Source organism: Pimephales promelas, chromosome 11, assembly GCF_988280905.1.
Source record: "Pimephales promelas chromosome 11, fPimPro1.hap1.1, whole genome shotgun sequence".
NCBI lineage: Eukaryota > Metazoa > Chordata > Actinopteri > Cypriniformes > Leuciscidae > Pimephales > Pimephales promelas.
The window spans coordinates 135,070-161,500 of NC_142779.1; the positions used below are offsets into that span (position 1 = coordinate 135,070).

Below are 26,431 nucleotides of genomic sequence, written 5' to 3' on the forward strand. Positions count from 1 at the left end.
ATAACCCTGTTGTGTTAGGACAGATTCAAGTACCTTTAGCTGTTGATGGAGGCTTTCTCAAGCAGAGCCTTTCATCAAACTAAAGCCTAGTTCAGACTAATGATTTTAAAACGTCCGGCTGAATCACTACATGACTTGCTCTCTGTGAAATCAGGAGAGCTGTTCACACAACACAACGTGATTGATCCACAACAGGTAACTCACTACACGAGTTGACAACGCACTACATAGAGATATAACCACGATCGGATGATAAGAGCAAATCATGTGACTCTAGAGAGCTGTTTGTTTCAGTACTATGGTACGGTCTAAATCCTGAAAATAATCAAATAAATAACGAGTTGACAACAACTCTGTCACCCAACGATTCTATCTTGTCTACACTCCACGTATTGTCACGAAAAACCACGCAATAAAACGAACCAGAAATGACGCGAAACAGCACGTGCGCCAATACCCAGCGAAGAAGAGAACACAACGTGAATATGGACGTCTTCTGCACACTGTTTGCGCGATGATTGATTTGCTCTGACTTTGAGAAAAAAAATGCAAAAAAGAAAAGAAAAACTAAGATTTACCTGGTGTCCTCAACCTGCGTTGCTATGATTGGCTGTACTCATGACATCACTGAGCTCGAGTCACGCGACGGCTCTGGATGTCAAGCATGCTCGATATTTTTCTGAGCTCGGCGAGGCGTCTGCGAGCGTTTTCGCTGCGTTGTTGGCTCTTTCATCATACTGACAGATTGGCAAGCGTTCATCGTCCGCTAATCCCCCGCGATAACAACTTGACCTGTCGGCGAGCTCAACGATTTGCAAATCGGGCTTAAAATCCTGTAGTGTGAACTTGGCGTAAGCCGAAAAAGACTACTCAAAAGTTTAACACAATGCACATTAGTGACATCTGGTGGTCACACTTGTTTTCTCCACCATATCTAACAAATGGCCGCAGAGCAGAAAAGCACGTGACCAAAAAAAGCTTCGGAGGTCCTTGACATACAAGTGTGGGATCAATACAGTTCTACAGTATACAATACATACAGTCAATACATCTAATCTCATCTACATGAATTTGTCCCAATGAGACCCCAACTAGTGTCATTTTAGCCTGGCTAACGCCCGACCCAAATCTCGTTGAGACTTGGGTCTGGGAACCACATGTTCATTTTCTGTATTTGAGGCGTGGTTTACGAATGTCCGGCGCCGTTTATTGGGTGCTAAGAACGTCTATCAAATGCTCCTGTATGAAGCTCATAGCCAATCGTTCCAATTAGAAAAACACAAGTATGAAGGACAGTTTAACATAGATGTTGAAGTTGTTATTGGAAATTGTTTGCGCTTGTACTTCACAAGTTTAAAAAAAATTAAAAATGTAATTTAATGACTAAAGTGACAACAACTTTAATCGGGTACGTGTGCACACCTGAAAGTTATGCTACTAAAGCGGTAGCTGTATATTGATATTGAAAAACAACTTAGTGGCACTGTGACAACCACAGTAGTGACAATATGATATTAATAGATACCACTTACCATTTATACGTTAAAAAGACTTCGTCGATGACGATGGTTGGTATTGTACTATACCAGGCATTCTCAACTCCAGTCCTCGCGACCCACTGCTCTGCATATTGTGTATGTCTCCCTTATTAACACACCTGATTCAGATCCTCAACTCGTTAGGATAGACTATCCTAATCCCCACATCCCAAGTCTATCCTAACGAGTTGAGGATCTGAATCAGGTGTGATTCAGGGAGACATACACAATAGGGAGACATACACAATATGCAGAGCAGTGGGTCGCGAGGACTGGAGTTGAGAACCCCTGTACTATACAACTCCGTGGCTAACATGTCTTGCCACTTTGTGCTCATCCAGGACTCGGGATGGCCGAACAGAAGTTGGTATCGAGAATTCTTTATTGCATTTTCTTTCTCGGGACACAGCTGAGCGGCAGATATTCCCAGGTTGACCGCCTCCTGTACCCGGTCCTCCATTAGGGCGATTAATGGCGAGACAACAATAACGACTGGGCTCTCGCGAAGTTTAACGCCAAAAACGGCTCTTTTTTCAAAATAAACTTGCATTCTAAACTACTTAAAACAATAGAAGGCTGCATCAAAAGGTAGCTTCGCGTCTGCTGCCATGTTGAAGATATAAACAAACTACTTCGGTGCATAGACGTCGTCATCGTCTTGCTGCTCCCTCCCCGTTCTGTGATTGGTTCCCTAAATGTGGAGAAAAATCTGGCCATGGTATCCAGACCATAGATATCTATATAAAGGCTAGATATCTCGTCCGTGCTGCTGGCCAATGGAGGTCGAGGTCAGCACCTGGCGGCCATCTTGTCACAGGCAGCTCGCTCACTGGTAACATTGTTTTAATGGTGCATGTACTTTTTAAATCACTGTAACTTGCTCAATTTTCGATTGCCAATTTTCAAACGGTCTGGTTTATTATAAACAGCAGAGATGTAGTTATAATACTGCATACTTATGAATAATAAGTGTATAAATAAATAATCATCCAGAATTATAGCCACGTTAATAACGTTTGTAAGAAACCAAACCGTTTGTAAATCCGTCAAGATTTCAACGAGATAAGAGTATTTCTTACATCAGATAGCACAGAGCCCGCCAGAAAGCCTGTCTGTGACAAGATGGCCGCCGATGATGACGATAAATACTCCGCCGTGAGACATTTATGATCCAGACTGCCTTTCAGCGTGAATTAAATCGTGCTGTGGGAAACCCAGACTAGTTATGTGTAGCAACGGATTCACACATTGATCAATAATTTAAAAAATACAAGTAACTGATCATAATTATAGTATAATAAAACATAAAAATATATAATTTTTATAAAATTGGGATGTGGGGATGGAGGGGATTGGGATGTGGGGATGGAGGGGATTGGGATGTGGGGATGGAGGAGATTGGGATGTGGGGATGGAGATGTGTGGATGGAGGGGATTGGGATGTGGGGATGGAGAGGATGGAGGGGATTGGGATGTGGGGATGAAGGAGATTGGGATGTGGGGATGGAGGAGATTGGGATGTGGGGATGGAGATGTGTGGATGGAGGGGATTGGGATGTGGGGATGGAGGGGATTGGGATGTGGGGATGGAGGAGATTGGGATGTGTGGATGGAGGAGATTGGGATGTGGGGATGGGATGTAGGGATGGAGGGGATTGGGATGTGGGGATGGAGGAGATTGGGATGTGGGGATGGAGAGGATGGAGGGGATTGGGATGTGGGGATGGAGGGGATTGGGATGTGGGGATGGAGGAGATTGGGATGTGGGGATGGAGATGTGTGGATGGAGGGGATTGGGATGTGGGGATGGAGGGGATTGGGATGTGGGGATGGAGGGGATTGGGATGTGGGGATGGAGGGGATTGGGATGTGGGGATGGAGGAGATTGGGATGTGGGGATGGAGATGTGTGGATGGAGGGGATTGGGATGTGGGGATGGAGGAGATTGGGATGTGGGGATGGGATGTAGGGATGGAGGGGACTGGGATGTGTGGATGGAGGAGATTGGGATGTGGGGATGGAGGAGATTGGGATGTGGGGATGGGATGTAGGGATGGAGGGGATTGGGATGTGTGGATGGAGGGGATTGGGATGTGGGGATGGAGGAGATTGGGATGTGGGGATGGAGATGTGTGGATGGAGGGGATTGGGATGTGGGGATGGAGGAGATTGGGATGTGGGGATGGGATGTAGGGATGGAGGGGATTGGGATGTGTGGATGGAGGAGATTGGGATGTGGGGATGGGATGTAGGGATGGAGGGGATTGGGATGTGGGGATGGAGGGGATTGGGATGTGGGGATGGGATGTAGGGGATTGGGATGTGGGGATGGGATGTAGGGATGGAGGGGATTGGGATGTGGGGATGGAGATGTGTGGATGGAGGGGATTGGGATGTGGGGATGGGATGTAGGGATGGAGGCTCTGCCTGCTATGACCACACAGGAGTTTTTATTTTGTTGGAAAATGTAACTATTATTGTCCAGCTCTAACCTGACAAATGCAACTATAAGACATGAAGATATTATAAACGTCATGATTTTTCGTGTATACACACAGTGTATATATTAAACAGGATCTTAATGAGAGATCAGGGTGAGGATTGTGTCACTTATTATGACTAAACAGACCACAGTTTTACTTCTCTTAACTTTATTGACATTACATACAAAAATAGAAACAAGAAGCAAGAATATATAAATAAACTCTAAACATTACAGATTATTCTGAAAGACGGCGAGAGAAACTTTAAATTCATTCATGGAGTGAGATTTCTGTGAAGTACAGAAAATAAATACAGTGATTTGATGAGGTAGATTCAGTTCAGTGCAGCTTATTATTGAACCGTTTACAAGAACAATATCTAAACATCCTTAAATCAAGATACGTCGTTTAGGGGCGGCAGTGGCTCAGTGGTTCATCTACAAACCAGAAGATTGGTGGTTCATTCCCAGTTCCACCTGACCAAGTGTGGAGGTGTCCATGAGCAAGACACCTAACCCCAGCTGTGTGTGTGTGTGTGAGTGTGAGACACCTAACCCTAGCTCTGTGTGTTTCAAATCATTTGTGGTGTAGTGGTACATGTTAAGACTTAAAACAATTCACATAAAACACAGCAGCTTTATAAATTATTCTTGAGAAATGACGAGAAACCTGTTCTCACCAACACCTCATCAAATCTCCACGGAAACCAGCCACTGGTTACCATGGCAATATGCCATACTGGGTTACTAGAGTAAGTCACGGACTTCAGTTGTGTGTATTCATCCGTAAGCGTCACATGACCGGATCTACTGTATGGCGGCGTACAGGCAGTGCTGGAGCTGCGACGGGCCGTCACACACACACCCCGAGGGTCTGACCGCAAGCCCGTCACACACACACCCCGAGGGTCTGACCGCAAGCCCGTCACACACACACCCCGAGGGTCTGATTGCATCCAGATCCCGCAGGATCCCGTCGATCACCGTCTCGTCCAGCAGTGGCCAGTGTGTGTCCAGCGAGCGGATCTGATGGGCCAGCGAGTGTGTCTGTGTGTCCAGTGTGCCGGAGTCCGGCAGGCCGTAGAGGAAGTGTGTGTGTGTGTCCGCAGCGGGCGAGGACTCCGGCGTCAGATCCGGCCCAAACAGGAAGTGCTCCGGGATCTCGCTCGTGTCCAGCACCGGCACACACACGGGCACCCGGTGAGAGTCCGGCACACACACGGACACTAGGTGAGAGTCCGGCACACACACGGACACCCGGTGAGAGTCCGGCACACACACGGGCACTAGGTGAGAGTCCGGCACACACACGGCAGGTGGATACGGATGAGACGCAGCGAACGCTGGCGGGCAGAAGCGCGAGTCGCTCACCAGCTGCTCCAGAGCACTGAGGCCGGAGGACAGGAAGTCGTCAGACAGGAAGTCGGAGGAGTGGCAGGAAGTGGGGCTGTAGGGCGGCGTGGGGAAGAAGCCGGTCTCCGAGCTGCTCCCGGTCTTGATCCGCATCTCTGCTGCCGTCGGACCCGGAGACACCGGAGTGCTGCCGTACAGCTTGTGTTTGAGATAGACGGCCTCTGTTTCACTGCGGACGGAAGAGCATGAGTTACTGAGACACACACAGCTCTGCAGGACGCTTCTTCAATCCTCAGATTCTGTAATCAGTCCGAGTGGGGTTTCCACAGGGCTCAGTTCTGCGGCCTACAGGTATATTGTTTTCTTTGTACAGGTCAGTACCACTCAGCTTTATTTGTATCATTGGTATGCAGATGATTCTCAACTATAGCCGCGTTTCCACCGCAATTACCAGCAACTATTTCTTGTCCCAGGAACTTTTTTCATAGGAACTTTTTTTGCCCCAGACCGCTTGCTTACTGCGTTTACACCTAAAGTACCGGTCCGAAGGGGGATTATGTAGTGTTGTAATCCTATGGATGGTACATAATTTTTATTTACACACACACACACATATATATATATATATATATATATAGGTCATCTCAAACATCCCTTTTAAAGATCCCTAATCTCAGCTAAACTCCACAGGGGGTCGTGCCTTTCAGCTGCTGCACCCGCCTCTGGAAGAACCTGCCCTCGGATATTCAGATATTAGATGTTGTACTACATCGGGTGCGTCTAAATCACGGTTGAGGACGTATTTAGTTCTTGCTCAGGGTTATGGCTGAGCTAGCAGAGGAGTATATTCACAGCACTTCACTTTTTCCACATTTTTCCGTTTCAGCGGCAAGATCAAACTAGACGGACATTTAAGAGATACGGTATACTGTCATAACACTTATTACACAGCAGTCGATTACTTACATAATTATGGAGATGTTGATTTCAGATTAAACTGTTATCGTGCCTGTTTGTATCTCATAATCCAACAGAGGACAAAACAATAGACACAAAATGGCCGCCGCTGCGTTTGTATAAAACAAGAGAGAGAGAGTGTACAGCGCTGCTGACTTCAGTGACCCGGATGAGCCTGAGCTTCTGCTGTTATCTGGGAATAACTATTGACCAATCAGAATCAAGTATTCCACAGTGTAATAATATTCTTTGTATTTTTGGCTATAATATGCTGTTGTAATATTGTTTTAATGGAAAGAACTTTTAAAAAACATGTGACAACATTGGCCAACTCACATTGTTTTTAAATTTGTTATACCAATTAACTAAACTAAACTAATGCTGTGTGAGTAAAGCAAGCAGGAGAAGATGAAGATGAGGATGAAGAACAAATAAACCAAACTAATGCTGCATGAGTAAAGCAGGAGAAGATGAGGATCAAGATGAAGTTGAGGATGAAGATGAAGTTGAGGATGAGGGTGAAGATGAGGATGAAGTTGAGGATGAAGATGAAGTTGAGGATGAAGATGAGGGTGAAGATGAAGTTGAGGATGAAGATGAGGATGAGGGTGAAGATGAGGATGAAGTTGAGGATGAAGATGAAGTTGAGGATGAAGATGAAGTTGAGGATGAAGATGAGGATGAAGATGAGGGTGAAGATGAAGTTGAGGATGAAGATGAGGATGAGGGTGAAGATGAGGATGAAGTTGAGGATGAAGATGAAGTTGAGGGTGAAGATGAGGATGAAGTTGAGGATGAAGATGAAGTTGAGGATGAAGATGAAGTTGAGGATGAAGTTGAGGATGAAGATGAGGATGAGGGTGAAGATGAGGATGAAGTTGAGGATGAAGATGAAGTTGAGGATGAAGATGAAGTTGAGGATGAAGATGAGGATGAAGATGAAGTTGAGGATGAAGATGAGGGTGAAGATGAAGTTGAGGATGAAGTTAAGGATGAAGATGAAGTTGAGGATGAAGATGAGGGTGAAGATGAAGTTGAGGATGAAGATGAGGATGAGGGTGAAGATGAGGATGAAGATGAGGATGAAGATGAAGTTGAGGATGAAGATGAGGATCAAGATGAAGTTGAGGATGAAGATGAAGTTGAGGATGAGGGTGAAGATGAGGATGAAGATGAAGTTGAGGATGAAGATGAGGATGAAGATGAAGTTGAGGATGAAGATGAGGGTGAAGATGAAGTTGAGGATGAAGATGAGGATGAGGGTGAAGATGAGGATGAAGTTGAGGATGAAGATGAAGTTGAGGATGAAGATGAAGTTGAGGATGAAGATGAGGATGAAGATGAAGTTGAGGATGAAGATGAGGGTGAAGATGAAGTTGAGGATGAAGATGAGGATGAGGGTGAAGATGAGGATGAAGTTGAGGATGAAGATGAAGTTGAGGATGAAGATGAAGTTGAGGGTGAAGATGAGGATGAAGTTGAGGATGAAGATGAAGTTGAGGATGAAGATGAAGTTGAGGATGAAGTTAAGGATGAAGATGAAGTTGAGGATGAAGATGAGGGTGAAGATGAAGTTGAGGATGAAGATGAGGATGAGGGTGAAGATGAGGATGAAGTTGAGGATGAAGATGAAGTTGAGGATGAAGATGAAGTTGAGGGTGAAGATGAGGATGAAGTTGAGGATGAAGATGAAGTTGAGGATGAAGATGAAGTTGAGGATGAAGATGAGGGTGAAGATGAAGTTGAGAGGATGAAGATGAGAATAAAGATGAAGTTGAGGATGAGGGTGAAGATGATGATGAAGATGAAGTTGAGGATGAAGATGAATTTGAGGATGAGGGTGAAGATGATGATGAAGATGAGGATGAAGATGAAGTTGAGGATGAGGGTGAAGATGATGATGAAGATGAGGATGAAGTTGAGGATGAAGATGAAGTTGAGGATGAAGATGAGAATGAAGATGAAGTTGAGGATGAGGGTGAAGATGATGATGAAGTTGAGGATGAAGATGAGGATGAAGATGAGGGTGATGAAGAAGATGAAGACTAAGGGGTGAGGATGAAGATGAGGGAGAAGATGAGGGTGAGGATGAAGATGAGGATGAAGATGAAGTTGAGGATGAGGGTGAAGATGATGATGAAGATGAAGATGAGGATGAAGTTGAGGATGAAGTTGAGGATGAAGATGAAGTTGAGGGTGAAGATGAGGATGAAGATGAAGTTGAGAGGATGAAGATGAGAATAAAGATGAAGTTGAGGATGAGGGTGAAGATGATGATGAAGATGAAGTTGAGGGTGAAGATGAAGATGAGGGTAAAGATGAGGGTGATGATGAAGATGATGATGAAGATGTTCACCTGATGATGTGGCTCGTGCAGGAGATGGACTCTTTGGCTGCTCCTATAGTTGCACAAGTGTAGACCCAGACCCAGGACAGATCCCGGCGCTGCAGGCGGACCAGCATCTGTGTGTGTGTGTCGCCTTCCTCTCGCACTGCAGAACCAGATCGGGTCAGTACATCAGCTCATCATGACATCACTGCGGCTCTAGTGTTTGTGAAAGAGTCTCTTCTGTTCATTTATTTGATCAAAAATGCAGTAATCCTGAAATATTATTCCACTGTTCTCTGTGTGAGTTTATCATCATTACTCCAGTGTCACATGATCCTTCACAAATCACTCTAATATGAGGATCTGATGATCAACACAGTTATGATTATTATCGATGTTTCATATTTTTGTGGAAATGTTTTATTTTTCAGGATTCTTTGATGAATGGATGTTGAAAAGAACAGATTTATCGGAAACAGAATCTGTTGTAACATTATAAATGTTATTTATTTTGCGTCCTAGCAGAGTAAAAGTGTGTGTTTGGTCCTGCTCGTGTGACTCACGGAGGGTCGTGTGGCAGCGGGCCGCGAGCGTGATGTCATCAGGGTGCAGGAGGCCGTACCACGATCGACCAATCAGCTCCTCCGCTGAGAAACCCAGGTGGAAGACGACACTGTGGAAACACAAACCATCAGTCAACACACCAAATCACTCGTGTCTTAATAAGGAAATAATTAATGAATAATTAATGAATAATGATCCGAAAAATGAACTTTCTTTAATGCACTGACAGATATTTGTTGTTTAACTCATTTTTCAGTAAACAAGACTCAATATGTTCAGCAGTTCTGCTTCTTCTGCAGTAAGTGTGTCTTGATTTAAGAAGGTTTGTGCTGGGAAACCCTGAGGAGGAAGAGGAGGTGTGTGTGATGTACCTGTAGGGGGCGTGAGCGAGGCTCATGTCGGGCCGGTGGAGTGTGTGGAGTGTGTGGAGTGTGTGGAGATCCTGCAGTCTGTCGGCGGTGGGCGAACAGAGAGCCACGAACACACAGGAGTTCAGGAACCGTCCCTTCACCAGAGTCGAGCCGCAGCCGTGCCGGAGCCGGAAGGCCTTGGAGGAGCGCATTCGACACACCAGACTCCTCTCTGACAGACACACACACACACACACACACACACACAGCACATCAGATCTGGATCCGGACACACACATGCAGGAGAACGCTGGGATCCGACACACACACACACACATGGACTCCATGGCCCTCATCTGCACCTTCATCAGGAAGAGTGTTCTGCTCACACACACACACACACACACCTGTGGGGTCGTCCGGATCTCTCAGAGCCAGCTTCAGCGCTTCTGCATCTCGACTGTCCATCATATCGTAGAACAAGTCTCCCTGAAGCACGTCCACCTGTGAAACACACAACGCTTGAACACACTCAACAAACACAGGAGAGATAACCATCTAAACAACGGAAGCGAATCCATCCGATCCAACTTCAGCCGGACAATAACGTGATTCTAGAGTTCTAGAGTGTTCCTGTAATCTCCTGTGTAGACTACAGGAATCTCACCGCAGATCCACACACACACCGCAGATCCACACACACACCGCAGATCCACACAGCAGATCCACACACACACAGGAGATACACACGCAGCAGATCCACAGTCATAAACACATTGCAAACTTCATTAATATGAGACTATTTCAGATTCATGTGTAAAGCAGCTCTACAGAGGAGGATTATTCAGATTATCAGCTGCACATGAAACAGCAGAAACTCACCATGGACAGGCCGAGATGTTCTTCCACGTTCTCCGACACATACAGCAGTTTCCCGTCTTCGGTCAACGCCACCATAAATCCAGGCAGGGCTTGAAGAAAGCTCTCGCTCAGAGCAGACACTCCACTGAAGTCCTCAGCAACACCTGGACCAACACCTGGAGCAAGCAGAGATCCAGACTCAGATCTGAGACGAAGGATGTGTGTGTGTGTGTGTGTGTGTGTGTGTGTGTGTGTGTGTGTGCGTGCGTGTGTGTGTGTGTGTGTGTGTGTGTGTGTGTGTGTGTGCGTACCTGTGAGCAGAACACTCTTCCTGATGAAGGTGCAGATGAGGGCCATGGAGTGCAGGTACGACAGACGCTCCTGATCCTCGGATCCGATGGGAAGAAGCTCCCGAAGGCTCCGAATCTCAGCGTTGATCAGATCCCGACGTGCTTTGGACGCTCCTTTAGTGGACCTGCAGCAGAACACACACACACACACACACACACACACACACACACACAAGGTCAGACAACATCTGCAACCAACAGTGTCTAAAGCAGAGCCTCAGAAGAGTCCAGGACATCAATTATGACACACTTTCTCTCTCTCTCTCTCTCTCTCTCTCTCTCTCTCTCTCTCTCTCTCTCTCTCTCACACACACACACACACACTTTCTCTCTATCTCAAACACACACACACTTTCTATCTCTCTTTCTCTCTCTCACACGCACACACACACACACTAAAAATAAAGTTTGTGCTTAAAACAAGAACAAATATCTACCAATGAAATCAAAAATATAAACTTTATTCAAAGAGAAAACAAGACTATTTATCTCTCTCTCACACACACACACACACACACTCCTAAAGCTCACTCAGTTGTCAGTACAACAAACACTCACCCAGCGAACAGGAACATGTGTGTCAAGGTTCTTTCAATGTTATGAACGTTCTTCCAGTTAACAGAACTAGTAATGTTCTCACACACACACACACACATTAGTAAGACGTCGTTCATGGAACGTTTTTCTGAAACTGTTTGGATCGATGTCCATCTAATGTTTCACTTGTTAAAGAGAACATTCAAAAGTTACGCTCCCATAATGTTAATGATCAAACTGAACATCCCGTTATTGTTTTCTCTAAAGTTCACATAACCAAGAAAACGCATTCATTCAAAACATTCAGAAATTCAGACTCACAAACTTTCCTAGAAAAGATTCTTGTTAGCTAGGAAACTAACAGATGACGTCATTATAGCAGCACAATTAATTTAATCAAGATGTAAATATGAACGCATCATAACGGCGCGCGTGCACGAGACTGACCTGAAGCGTTTCGACGCGCGTTGGCTCCGTCTGACGCTCGCGACGCTCATCCTCACTGAGATCTGGAGCAAAAAGCCCATGTGAAAAACAGGGAAAGGGTTTCATTGATGTTGAAGAAAACGTCTATAACATGCAAACCCGAGGACAGGTCAGTGTTAGTATAGAGTTAGAGTTAGTTGAGCGGTTGTGGAGCTTGCCTCACCTCTGACCGCTGAGTGTGTGTGTGAGAGAGTGTGTGTGTGTGATCCGCGAGTCTCTCGTGTTTATATAGTCTCGAGCTCAACCTGAGACCTGAGCCAGACACACTCAGCCGTGACGACACGAGGAGTGACCAGATAATAATAGCCGAATGTGTAAAAATAACCAGTGACATCATCACAACAAACACACACACACAGATCATTAATAGTTAGTGTTAGTTATTCCTCTCTGACTGTTATCTAAAACAATATTTCATGCATTTCATCAGGTTTGAAAAGCTTTCACGCATCATGTAAAGATTCACAAGGTGTGTGTAGTGTGATTTAAGACTGGAGTGCACTAAAGAAATCAGAGCAGAACTGACAACATTGTCAATGTTTAGAGATTAAAACAGGCCATCCCACACTAGCAGTTTCACACACTTTCACGTCAAACTCTTTTAAAATCAGAATATCAGGCGTCTGACCGGATGCAATCACAGACTGAAGTTTAATAGAGTCGGAGTCCATCAAACACCAGCTGATTTTCTGCAGACTGACTCAATCAGAGGATAAATCTGTGCAGAAGTGTGTGTGTGTGTGTGTGTGTGTGAGATTAGCAGAAGACGTCTTGCAGTTGTTTAGTGGGCACCGATCGAGCTCTGGGTTTATCAGATATTCATCTACATGTGTGTCAACGTCTCAATTATAACAAGTTCCTTTTCATTTAGGGTTAGACGAATCTCGAATGAAAGAAAAGCAGATCTCTATGCCACGATACATGGAACGATTGAGTGATCCTACCAGAGTAATGATCCGTCAGTCGTTGTCTCTGAAGAGCGTTGGCCTCCATCGAGCGCTCAGGTCAAAACAAGCCGAGCTCATGACACGACATCAGCTTTACTGACACGACATGAGTTTAATGCTGTGTTTGGGTCTGGAGAAGCTCGTCCCCAGAGAGAGATTGAGCTCAGACGACCCGTGGCCATTAGCGTCGAGCTGAAGCACAAGTTTAAGGGTCCTGTGAAAGCGAGGAGGCCAACAGGTGTGTTTCGTCCGCTCACAGTTCCTCACACTGTTAACCTTTAGCTTTCACAACCCCTGCTCAATAGAAGCCCATTAAGGTCACGTCCACCGAGAGATCGGCCGAATCAATCACGCTTAGAACGAGAGGACAGAGACACGTCACTGAGAGCCTTACCCTGATCATGACGGGCCTGTGCTGGACATCTGACGGAGGAACGGGTCTGTCCTGGGAGAAACGGTCAGAATGATCCTGCAAAACTGAAACTGTGGATTAATAAAGTCAAGTCTCCATCTGTCCAGCGCTGTAACAGCACAGCATCTCTCCAGATAACAGCAGATTACAGTCACAGAGAGGGTTCTACAGCAGATCTACAAGAGTTATTGTCCAGATAAAGTTAGTTTTGATTGATTCACTTCTGTTGTAAAGATCATTAGTGATTAACGAACACCACACCGCTCGACTGAACACAGAAACTATAGTGTGTGTTCTGGACGTTCATCCGCACACAGCAGCGTTTGAGCTCCTGAACACACACTCTCTAACAGGATCCAAGGGGCGAGCGGAGAAAACTATGAAAAACGTGATCATCTCCGAGTAAACTTCAAAAAAGTGAATCTGAGAAAAAATTTTTTATTTCATTATTGAGTGTGTATATAAGTGTTCATTTAAAAAAAACAAGTTTTCTTAATCTCAAAATTGCTCAAATTTAACTAATTCTTAAAGCTCTTTTTACATTTGGACACACTTCCTGAATTATTCCGGTACATTTAAGCAGACAACAAGCAAAATTATCATCAACTTTATTGTTTAGGAAATTCAAAAGATTCCATTGAAAACCCGTTTACAACATTGATCGAGTCGTGACTTGTGGAAAAGGTTCATCCGCCACTGAGGAATCATGTCGTTTCCAAACATCAGCAGCCGGAGGGAACCGCAGCGCTCACACCATCACAACACACAAGCTCTCCTTCATTTCTCCGTTAGCACGTCAGCAACACCATCGTGGATCCGAATGACTCTTTAAAGCAGCAGCACGTCACTAAACCATCACGATCCCCGTCTGTCAGCTACACGTCAGTGTGAAAATGCACTTGATTTGATTTTAGGACTTCTCGTTTTCGTCAGGTTGCAATATTCAGTTTGGCGTCAGATATTCAAACACAATAAAATCTCAAATAGGACATATTTCAAATCCGGTCCGAGCAGAAGCCGTTAAAACCGTGTGCGCTTGGACTCGAGAGCTTGTGAAGATCTGAAGTGTCCAGAGGAGCATCAGGCACTGGACGAGACGCCGGAGAGTCCCGCGGGAATAAAGCACGAGCTTCAGCTTTGGCACCGTCATACCCATCAACACCAACACCGAGCAATCGAACCGTCCACATTCTGATGGATGTGTGTGTGGAAATACACTGGGTTTGTGATTCAGATTGATCCCCGTTTTCTCCAGGTGTTTATTAGATCGTGCCGATTTGCTCTGAAGTGAAACATCTTTCGCTGCCTTTGAGTAAATGAGAAAACATGTCATCTTTCACAACATCATGTCTGTGGAGTTTTTACGGTGCGGATCCTGAGGGACGCACGCATGCAGAGGGAATATTCTCCTGTCTATTGATTGTGGACTCATGTTTTATTGTCAGAAGCACTGTGGGAAAACATAAGGATGCCGTGTGTCTCCTCTGATATGAGCGGGTCGTAACGAAAGTCTTGCATATAAACCAGCAATCTGAACACACAAGCAGAGCAATGACAGATTACAGGTTAAATGACCTTCATTTCACTCCAGATTCTCAATAAAACACTGTAACACTGATGAATAATTGGACTGGTTTAAAAGCGTGAAGGTCCATTTCTCCGCAGAAGTTCAACAGTGGCGAATCAAACTGGGAAAAGGCCTTCGCCACAGCAGGACCGACGGAGAACTGGGATCCGGATCCACACGGGAGGAGCCGCCACGGGTCAGCCGTGAGACGAGAATATGGGCCGACTGATGGTACTGTTCGTGGTCATGGCCGTCAGCTCCCACCTGAAGACACACACACACAGTTAGAGGAAAATATGGGCAGAATGATGTTACTGTTCGTGGTCATGGCCGTCAGCACCCACCTGAGAACACACACACACACACACACACACTAAAGGGATTTGTGTCCCTGCAGGAGGCCGGATGTGTGCCGGCTCTCGTTAGACTCATTAAGATAAGACGCCACTTGACAAGTTGTGTTCTCCATCACTATCAGACGAGCGTCTCCTACACACACCAGCTCCAGTTAAACACGCACACACACACACACACAACAGTTCCAGTTAAACACGCACACACACACACACAACAGTTCCAGTTAAACACACACACCTTCAGAAACAGGCCTTAAACCGCAGCACACACACACACACACACACACACGTTCAGATTCTGGATTCAGAGAGTCATTATCAGAGACATTCACATCTCTGCATCTGCTACTGTTTATGGCCTGTTCGTCTGTATGTTAGATAAGAGTAAAACTAATAGACTACCGAAGTAATAAAACTGACTGCAGAAATAAATAAAGCATTACAGCATAACAGCCACTGCAACAACACGTCATTACAGAGAAATTAAGTCGAAATGCCTGATTAACCTTAAATAGAAACACTAGTCAATTTAAACGATAACGGTTTAGGGTTTTTTAGGCATTATGCTGAAAACAGAATGAAACACAAACGTCTTCATAAAATATAGCATTTTATGACCAACTCCACTTTGGTGTGATCTTCGTCAGATTCGTTTGCGTGTTATTCCAGAACGGTTTGACGAATCAACTTGGATTCCAAGGTCTGAAGATGATCTGATTTGACTTTTGTGAAAATCTGATCAATGGTCTCGGAGGAGCTCGACATTTCTGAAAAAAATTTTTTGACGGAAACTGCCATCATAGGGTGCATTCAAACCGAGGAATCGGAGGAAAAAAAGAGTTGTTTCTACTCTTCAGACAGAGGGATAGAGGGATTGAGTGAGAGACTATAGTATCAGTTCAGACTGTCCTTTATCTGTGTGACACTCCTTCCCACAGATGTGTTCGCCCACTCACTACAGAACTGACTACCCGCTGGAGTGCCTCAGGGCTCAGTGCTGGGACCGCTTCTCTTCTGCATCTACATGTCATCACTGGGATCTGTCACTCAGAAACATGCTTTATCCCATCACTGCTATCATCTAGCTCAGGGATGGGCAACATCGGCCCTGAAGGGTCACTGCCCTACAGAGTTTAGCTCCAACCCTGAAATAAAATCACCTGCCTGTAACTTTCTAGTAATCCTGAAGACCTTGATTAGCTTGTGTTTGATTAGGGTTGAAACTAATTCTGAAGGACAGTGGCCCTCCAGGACCGAAGTTGCCCATCCCTGATCTAGCTGCTGGAGTGCCTCAGGGCTCAGTGCTGGGACCGCTTCTCTTCTCAATCTACATGTCATCACCAGGATCTGTCACTCAGAAACATGGGTTTCTCATCACTGCTATGCTGACTCACAACTCTAGCTCTTATTCCAGCCAGATGATCGACGGGAGCCGGTCGCATCTCCGCCTGAGACATCTCTGGCTGGATGAAGGACCTCCACCTTCAACTCCACCTTGCGAAGACAGAACTGCTGTTGGTCTCGGCCAGCCCAACACTACACCACAACTTCTCCATTCAGCTGAAGGCTCGTCATCCATAACTCCATCAAGGTCAGCTTGTGATTGATGATGGGCTGAACTTCACATTACTAAAAACTGCCCGGTCCTGTAGAGAATTGTCTTATACGACATTAGGAGGATCAGGCCCTTCCTATCGGAGCTACACAACTCCTCCTCCATTCTCTTGTTCTATAGTAATGCTCTCTCCTTCCAGCATCTGTCAAACCTCTGCGACTGATCCAGATGCTGCCTCTAGAGTGTGTTTATCGAGCCGAAGAGACGCACGTCACTCCTCTCCTCATAAACCGGCACTGGTTGCCAGCAGCCGCTCGCATCAAATTCAAGCCGGTGACGTTTGCCTACAGAACCACCACTGGCTCTGCTCTTCCTCTCTACGTGCCATCCAGAAACTTCCCATCTCAAAGAGGCACACAATCTCCTCCTCGGACCATCACCTGGCCTGGGTTAGGGTTAGGGTTAACTGGTCCTGCTGGGTTAGGGTTAGGGTTAGGGTTAACTGGTCCTGCTGGGTTAGGGTTAGGGTTAACTGGTCCTGCTGGGTTAGGGTTAGGGTTAACTGGTCCTGCTGGGTTAGGGTTAGGGTTAACTGGTCCTGCTGGGTTAGGGTTAGGGTTAACTGGTCCTGCTGGAGGAATGATCTGCCCAGCTCCACCAGAGCGGCTGAGTCCGTGGCCATTCTCAAGAAACAGCTGATCTTTCTCAGCAACACTCAATCCATAAATACTAACACTTTCTCTTATATTCTATATCTATTATATATATATATATATATTGCGTTAGACTAAACTGGGAAGGGTCATAGCACTTGCATATTGTTGTCCTACTGCTTCTATTGTTGTAAGTCGATTGGATAAAAGCCTCTGCTAAATGAATAAATGTAAATGTAGAACTAGTGAACTATGAAAACTACTGACTACTGAAACCGTTTCATAGTTTTAACAACAAAGAAACAGTATTTACAACAAAATGATAAACAATATTTATGGTCAGATTCATCTCACAGGAGCACAGACAATATAAACGGAAGAATATTACAAAATTGAAAATAAGGAAGTTTGATGTATCAGTGTGTGTGTGTGTGTGTGTGTGTGTGTGCAGCTGCTGGTGTTTGGACTCGACGTGCACAATGTATTTTGTCTTTGGTGAGAGCGATAATTCGTTTTACTAATTGGCTGATTAATTGTGCTTTGTTGCGGCTATGGAGAATTAAGGTGTCTTTACACTCTCCCTCCATCACGATTGTGTGAGTGTGTGTGTGTGTGTGTGTGTGTGTGCGTGTGTGTGTGTGCGTGCAAGTGTGTATGTGTGTGTAACCTGATCAGTAAAGCAATGATCTGCTGACAAGAGCCCAGAGCTGATGAGGGTCAAGGGTTGAGGTGCAGATTGTTATCGCTGACTCTGGTTTCACACTCATTCAGTGTGTGTGTGTGTGTGTGTGTGAGAGAGAGAGAGAGAGAGAGAGAGAGAGAGAGAGAGAGAGACCAACACACACACACACACACCCCTGTACACCACACACTCATATATGCATTGTTTTTCTAAATTCTTCACAGAATTTTTTTTTTTTTTTAAATGTTCATAAACTGTTCCATTTTATTTATTTTACACTGTTAATTTGTACAATCAATTTAAAATGCTATATTATTTTACTATGTTGATGTCTTTATAATTAAGTTGGCTTGAGAAAGCCAACTTACTGAAATCCTATTTAAACTTATTATTATTCTTCTTCTTATTTTTCTTACCCAAAATATTCTGACTGCTACTCCTCCTAGAGCTTTAACTCTACAAACTCCAAACTCGGGTCAGACCTTCAGACTGTTCTGACTCGAGTTGCTATATCTTTTTAGACTGATTCGACTTTCAGATTTCTTAAAAATTAATATTAAAAATCATAAAAATCCCATTGACTTTCATTGCAGCATGGTCAAAATGAGCCAAGACTACGGTGGCCCAATAGCATACAACAAAAACTCAAATCTAAATTCCCTGAAGCCCTAGACTCAATTAAACTACCATTCTATATGTACTAATGATCTATCTATCTATCTATCTATCTATCTATCTATCTATCTATCTATCTATCTATCTATCTATCTATCTATCTATCTATCTATCTATCTATCCTTCTACCTAATCTTTCTTTCTTTCTTTCTAACTAATCTATCCATCTTTCTTTCTAACAAATCTATCCATCTTTCTTTCTAACTAATCTATCCATCTTTCTTTCTAACTAATCTATCCATCTTTCTTTCTAACTAATCTATCCATCTTTCTTTCTTTCTAACAAATCTATCCATCTTTCTTTCTAACAAATCTATCCATCTTTCTTTCTAACTAATCTATCGTTCTTTCTTTCTAACTAATCTATCCATCTTTCTAACTAATCTATCGTTCTTTCTTTCTAACAAATCTATCCATCTTTCTTTCTAACTAATCTATCCATCTTTCTTTCTACCTAACTAATCTATCCATCTTTCTTTCTTTCTAACAAATCTATTCATCTTTCTTTCTAACAAATCTATCCATCTTTCTTTCTAACTAATCTATCGTTCTTTCTTTCTAACTAATCTATCCATCTTTCTTTCTAACTAATCCATCGTTCTTTCTTTTTAACAAATCTATCCATCTTTCTTTCTACCTAATCTATCATTCTTTCTTTCTACCTAATCTTTCTTTCTTTCTAACTAATCTATCCATCTTTCTTTCTAACAAATCTATCTATCTTTCTTTCTAACTAATCTATCCATCTTTCTTTCTAACAAATCTATCCATCTTTCTTTCTAACTAATCTATCATTCTTTTTTTCTAACTAATCTATCGATCTTTCTTTCTAACTAATCTATCCATCTTTCTTTCTAACAAATCTATCAATCTTTCTTTCTAACAAATCTATCCATCTTTCTTTCTAACAAATCTATCCATCTTTCTTTCTAACTAATCTATCGTTCTTTCTTTCTACCTAACTAATCTATCCATCTTTCTTTCTAACAAATCTATCCATCTTTCTTTCTAACTAATCTATCGTTCTTTCTTTCTAACTAATCTATCCATCTTTCTTTCTAACTAATCTATCGTTCTTTCTTTCTAACAAATCTATCCATCTTTCTTTCTAACTAATCTATCCATCTTTCTTTCTAACTAATCTATCCATCTTTCTTTCTAACTAATCTATCGTTCTTTCTTTCTAACTAATCTATCCATCTTTCTTTCTACCTAATCTATCCATCTTTCTTTCTACCTAACTAATCTATCCATTTTTCTTTCTAACTAATCTATCCATCTTTCTTTCTAACAAATCTATCCATCTTTCTTTCTACATAATCTATCCATCTTTCTTTCTACCTAACTAATCTATCCATTTTTCTTTCTAACTAATCTATCTATCTTTCTTTCTAACAAATCTATCCATCTTTCTTTCTACCTAATCTATCCATCTTTCTTTCTACCTAATCTATCCATCTTTCTTTCTACCTAACTAATCTATCCATCTTTCTTTCTAACTAATCTATCCATCTTTCTTTCTAACAAATCTATCCATCTTTCTTTCTAGCAAATCTATCCATCTTTTTTTCTAACTAATCTATCCATCTTTCTTTCTAACAAATCTATCCATCTTTCTTTCTAACTATTCTTTTTTTCACTTTCTTTCTTTCTTTCTTTCTTTCTTTTTTCTTTCTTTCTAACAATTCTATCTTTCTTTCTTTCTTTCTTTCTTTCTTTCTTTCTTTCTTTCTTTCTTTCTAACAATTCCATCTTTCTTTCTTTCTTTCTTTCTTTCTTGCTTTCTTGCTTTATGCTAATCATGTTAGCTTCTTGCTAAAAACATGCTAGCATGATGCTAGCTACATGCTAATCATGCAAGCTTCTTGCGAAAACATGCTAGCATGATGCTAGCAACATGCCAATCATGCTAGCATGATGCTAGCAACATGCCAATCATGCTAGCATGATGCTAGCTACATGCTAATCATGCTAGCTTCTTGCTAAAAACATGCTAACATGATGCTAGCAACATGCTAATCATGCTAGCATGATGCTGGCAACATGTTAATCATGCTAGCATGATGCTAGCTACATGCTAATCATGCTAGCTTCTTGCTAAAAACATGCTAGCATGATGCTAGCTACATGCTAATAATGCTAGCATGATGATAGCTACATGCTAATCATGCTAGCTTCATGCTAAAAACATGCTAGCATGATGTTAGCTACATGCTAATCATGCTAGCTTCTTGCTAAAAACATGCTAGCATGATGATAGCTACATGCTAATCATGCTAGCATGATGATAGCTACATGCTAATCATGCTAGCTTCTTGCTAGCAACATGCTAATCATGCTAGCTTCTTGCTAAAAACATGCTAGCATGATGCTAGCTACATGCTAATCATGCTAGCTTCTTGCTAAAAACATGCTAGCATGATGCTAGCTACATGCTAATCATGTTAGCTTCTTGCTAAAAACATGCTAGCATGATGCTAGCAACATGCTAATCATGCTAGCATGATGCTAGCTACATGCTAATCATGCTAGCATGATGCTAGCTACATGCTAATCATGCTAGCTTCTTGCTAAAAACATGCTAGCATGATGTTAGCTACATGCTAATCATGCTAGCTTCTTGCTAAAAACATGCTAGCATGATGCTAGCAAACATGCTAATCATGCTAGCATGATGCTAGCTACATGCTAATCATGCTAGCATGATGCTAGCTACATGCTAATCATGCTAGCATGATGCTAGCTACATGCTAATCATGCTAGCATGATGTTAAAAACATGCTAGCATGATGCTAGCATAATGCTAATCATGCTAACATGATGCTAGCTACATGCTAATCATGTTAGCATGATGCTAAAAACATGCTAGCTTCTTGCTAGCAACATGCTAATCATGCTAGCATGATGCTAATCATGCTAGCATGATGCTAGCTACATGCTAATCATGCTAGCTTCTTGCTAAAAACATGCTAGCATGATGCTAGCTACATGCTAATCATGCTAGCTTCTTGCTGAAAACATGCTAGCATGATGCTAGCAACATGCTAATCGTGTTATTATTATGCTAGCTACATGTTAATCATGCTAGCATGATGTTAGCTACATGTTAATCATGCTAGCATGATGCTAGTTACATGTTAATCATGCTAGCTTCTTGCCAATAACATCTATCTATCTATCTATCTATCTATCTATCTATCTATCTATCTATCTATCTATCGATCTATCTATCTTTCTAACTAATCTATCTTTCTAACTAATCTATCCATCTTTCTTTCTTTCTTTCTTTCTTTCTTTCTTTCTAATTCCATCTTTTTCCAACTTAATTCAAACTTCAAGATTCTTCAAACGCTCTGGTCCGGCTTTCTCAAGCCAACTTAAAGTTTGTGTCATCAAACTTTTTTTTCTAGTTATTATTCTTCTTACTCAAAATTTTCTGACTCTAACTCCTCCTAGAGCTTTAACTCTACAAACTCCAAACTCGGGTCAGACCTTCAGAATGTTCTGACTTAGTGTGCTATATCTTTTTAGACTGATTCGACTTTCAGAATTCTTAAAAATTAATATTAAAAATCATAAAAATCCCATTGACTTTCATTGCAGCATGGTCAAATTGAGCCAAGACTACGGTGGCCCAATAGCGTACAGCAAAAACTCAAATCTAAATTCCCTGAAGCCCTAGACTCAATTAAACTACCATTCTATATGTACTAATGATCTATCTATCTATCTATCTATCTATCTATCTATCTATCTATCTATCTATCTATCTATCTATCTATCTATCTATCTATCTATCTGTCTGTCTATCTATCTATCTATCTATCTTTCTTTCTAACTAATCTATCCATCTTTCTTTCTAACAAATCTATCCATCTTTCTTTCTAACAAATCTATCAATCTTTCTTTCTAACAAATCTATCCATCTTTCTTTTCTAACTAATCTATCCATCTTTCTTTCTAACAAATCTATCCATCTTTCTTTCTAACTAATCTATCCATCTTTCTTTCTAACAAATCTATCCATCTTTCTTTCTAACTAATCTATCCATCTTTCTTTCTAACAAATCTATCCATCTTTCTTTCTAACTAATCTATCCATCTTTCTTTCTAGCAAATCTATCAATCTTTCTTTCTACCTAATCTATCCATCTTTCTTTCTAACTAATCTATCCATCTTTCTTTCTAACAAATCTATCCATCTTTCTTTCTAACAAATCTATCCATCTTTCTTTCTACCTAATCTATCCATCTTTCTTTCTAACTAATCTATCCATCTTTCTTTCGAACAAATCTATCCATCTTTCTTTCTAACAAATCTATCCATCTTTCTTTCTAACTAATCTATCCATCTTTCTTTCTACCTAATCTATCCATCTTTCTTTCTAACAAATCTATCCATCTTTCTTTCTAACAAATCTATCCATCTTTCTTTCTAACTAATCTATCCATCTTTCTTTCTAACAAATCTATCCATCTTTCTTTCTAACTAATCTATCCATCTTTCTTTCTACCTAATCTATCAATCTTTCTTTCTAACAAATCTATCCATCTTTCTTTCTAACAAATCTATCCATCTTTCTTTCTAACAAATCTATCCATCTTTCTTTCTAACAAATCTATCCATCTTTCTTTCTAACTAATCTATCCATCTTTCTTTCTAACTAATCTATCCATCTTTCTTTTTTAACAAATCTATCCATCTTTCTTTCTAACTAATCTATCCATCTTTCTTTTTAACAAATCTATCCATCTTTCTTTCTAACTAATCTATCCATCTTTCTTTCTACCTAATCTATCCATCTTTCTTTCTAACAAATCTATCCATCTTTCTTTCTAACAAATCTATCCATCTTTCTTTCTAACAAATCTATCCATCTTTCTTTCTAACAAATCTATCCATCTTTCTTTCTACCTAATCTATCCATCTTTCTTTCTAACAAATCTATCCATCTTTCTTTCTAACAAATCTATCCATCTTTCTTTCTAACAAATCTATCCATCTTTCTTTCTAACTAATCTATCCATCTTTCTTTCTAACTAATCTTTCCTTCTTTCTTTCAAACTAATCTATCCATCTTTCTTTCTAACAAATCTATCCATCTTTCTTTCTAGCAAATCTATCCATCTTTCTTTCTAACAAATCTATCCATCTTTCTTTCTAACTAATCTATCCATCTTTCTTTTTAACTAATCTATCGTTCTTTCTTTCTAACAAATCTATCGTTCTTTCTTTCTAACTAATCTATCGTTCTTTCTTTCTACCTAACTAATCTATCCATCTTTCTTTCTAACAAATCTATCCATCTTTCTTTCTACCTAATCTATCCATCTTTCTTTCTAACAAATCTATCCATCTTTCTTTCTAACAATTCTATCCATCTTTCTTTCTAACTAATCTATCCATCTTTCTTTCTAACAAATCTATCCATCTTTCCTTCTACCTAATCTATCCATCTTTCTTTCTAACAAATCTATCCATCTTTCTTTCTACCTAACTAACCTATCCATTTTTCTTTCTAACTAATCTATCCATCTTTCTTTCTAACAAATCTATCCATCTTTCTTTCTACCTAATCTATCCATCTTTCTTTCTACCTAATCTATCCATCTTTCTTTCTACCTAATCTATCCATCTTTCTTTCTAACTAATCTATCCATCTTTCTTTCTAAAAATTCTTTCTTTCTCTTTCGTTCTTTCTTTCTTTCTTGATGCTAATAACATGCTAATCTTGTTAGCTTTCTGCTAATTATGTTAGCTTCTTGTTAAAAACATGCTAGCATGATGCTAGCTACATGCTAATCATGCTAGCATGATGCTAGCTACATGTCAATCATGCTAGCTTCTTGCTAAAAACATGCTAGCATGATGCTAGCTACATGCTAATCATGCTAGCATGATGCTAGCTACATGCTAATCATGCTAGCTTCTTGCTAAAAACATGCTAGCATGATGCTAGCAACATGCTAATCATGTTATTATGATGCTAGCTACATGCTAATCATGCTAGCATGATGCTAGCTACATGCTAATCCTGCTAGCTTCTTGCTAAAAACATGCTAGCATGATGCTAGCAACATGCTAATCATGTTATTATGATGCTAGCTACATGCTAATCATGTTAGCATGATGCTAGCTACATGTTAATCATGCTAGCTTCTTGCTAGCAACATGCTAATCATGCTAGCATGATGCTAGCTACATGCTAATCATGCTAGCTTCTTCCTAAAAACATGTTAGCATGACGCTAGCAACATGCTTATCATGCTATTATGATGTTAGCTACATGCTAGTCATGTTAGCTTCTTGCTAAAAACATGCTAATCATGCTAGCTTGATGCTAGCTACATGCTAATCATGTTAGCTTCTTGCTAAAAACATGCTAGCATAATGCTAGCAACATGCTAATCATGCTATTATGATGTTAGCTACATGCTAATCATGCTAGCTTCTTGCTAAAAACATGCTAGCATGATGCTAGCAACATGCTAATCATGCTATTATGATGTTAGCTACATGCTAGTCATGCTAGCTTCTTGCTAAAAACATGCTAATCACGCTAGCTTGATGCTAGCTACATGCTAATGATGTTAGCTTCTTGCTAAAAACATGTTAGCATGATGCTAACAACATGCTAATAATGTTATTATGATGCTAGCTACATGCTAATCATGGTAGCATGATGCTAGCTACATGCTAATCATGCTAGCTTCTTGCTAAAAACATGCTAACATGATGCTAGCAACATGCTAATCATGCTAGCATGATGCTAGCTACATGCTAATCATTCTAGCTTCTTGCTAAAACATGCTAGCATGATGCTAGCAACATGCTAATCATGTAAGCATGATGCTAGCTACATGCTAGTCATGCTAGCTTCTTGATAAAAACACGTTAGCTTGATGCTAGCAACATGCTAATCATGCTATTATGATGCTAGCTACATGCTAATCATGTTAACAACATGCTAATCATCTTAACTACATGTTAATCAAATTAGCATCAAGCTAGCTACATGCTAATCATGTTAGCTTCTTGCCAAAAACATCTATCTATCTATCTATCTATCTATCTTTCTTTCTAACTAATCTATCCATCTTTCTTTCTTTCTTTCTTTCTTTCTTTCTTTCTTTCTTTCTTTCTTTCTTTCTTTCTTTCTTTCTTTCTTTCTAATCTATCTTTAAAACTTCATTCAAAACTTCAAACGCTCTGGTCCGGCTTTCTCAAGCCAACTTAAAGTTTGTCATCAAACTTTTTTTTCTAGTTATTCTATGTATTCCAAGCTTTGGCAATATTGTATGACGTACAGTCATGCCAATAAAGCAATTTTTGAATTGAATTGAATTGAATTGAGAGAGAGAGAGAGAGAGAGAGAAATTATGCGTGTGTGCGTGAGAGTGTGTGTGTGAGAGAGAGAGAGAGAAATTATGTGTGTGTGTGTGTGAGAGAGAGAGAGTATGTGTGTGTGTGTGTGTGTGTGTGACTCTCACCTGATGTCATGAGGGAGTCCAGACTGATCCAGACTGTACTGAATAACCGCTAACTTGCATAAAGTCTTCAGATTAGGACCTAAAAAACAAAGCAAGAAACTCAGTAATGCATTACAAGCGTTTGCTCTTAAAAATAAAATAAAGCTTCAAAAGGGGTTTCACACAGAATCCAGAAAATAACCGTTTCTGATGCCATAAAGAAGCTTTCCGTGATCAGATCTTAAAGAACCACGTTATTCTTCCTGTGAAGAACCTTTTGTGCAATGACAGATTCTATAAATGCCAA

At 41.3% G+C, this 26,431-nt stretch overlaps 2 protein-coding genes across 5 annotated transcripts in view; both read right to left on the reverse strand.

The window, feature by feature from the left end:
• Nucleotides 1-4,178: 4,178 nt before the first annotated feature.
• npas4l (neuronal PAS domain protein 4 like) lies at nucleotides 4,179-13,458 on the reverse strand. Of its 3 annotated transcripts, none has more exons than XM_089116691.1 (9): nucleotides 13,149-13,458; nucleotides 11,769-11,830; nucleotides 10,746-10,909; nucleotides 10,456-10,610; nucleotides 9,981-10,077; nucleotides 9,595-9,805; nucleotides 9,223-9,332; nucleotides 8,687-8,822; nucleotides 4,179-5,602 (listed from the first exon to the last, which is right to left on the reverse strand). In XM_089116691.1, the coding sequence occupies exons 1-9, from the start codon at nucleotides 13,155-13,157 to the stop codon at nucleotides 4,828-4,830; spliced, it is 1,719 nt and encodes a 572-aa protein (XP_088972817.1). In that variant the 5' UTR covers nucleotides 13,158-13,458; the 3' UTR covers nucleotides 4,179-4,827. The 3 variants fall into 3 exon arrangements, with proteins under 3 accessions (XP_088972817.1, XP_039504484.2, XP_039504483.2); XM_039648550.2 differs by lacking the exon at nucleotides 13,149-13,458 and adding an exon at nucleotides 11,971-12,556; XM_039648549.2 differs by lacking the exon at nucleotides 13,149-13,458 and having other exon boundaries at nucleotides 11,769-12,556.
• A 299-nt stretch (nucleotides 13,459-13,757) lies between these two features.
• The window catches only part of klhdc3 (kelch domain containing 3), a 43,872-nt gene continuing 31,198 nt past the window's right edge, over nucleotides 13,758-26,431 (reverse strand). For both annotated transcript variants that reach the window (XM_089116694.1, XM_089116693.1), the window contains exons 10-11: nucleotides 26,146-26,224; nucleotides 13,758-14,997 (exon numbers count right to left, since the gene is read on the reverse strand). In XM_089116694.1, coding sequence (XP_088972820.1) covers nucleotides 14,931-14,997; nucleotides 26,146-26,224 — 146 coding nt within the window. In that variant the 3' untranslated portion in view covers nucleotides 13,758-14,930. The remainder of the gene's footprint in view (nucleotides 14,998-26,145; nucleotides 26,225-26,431) is intronic.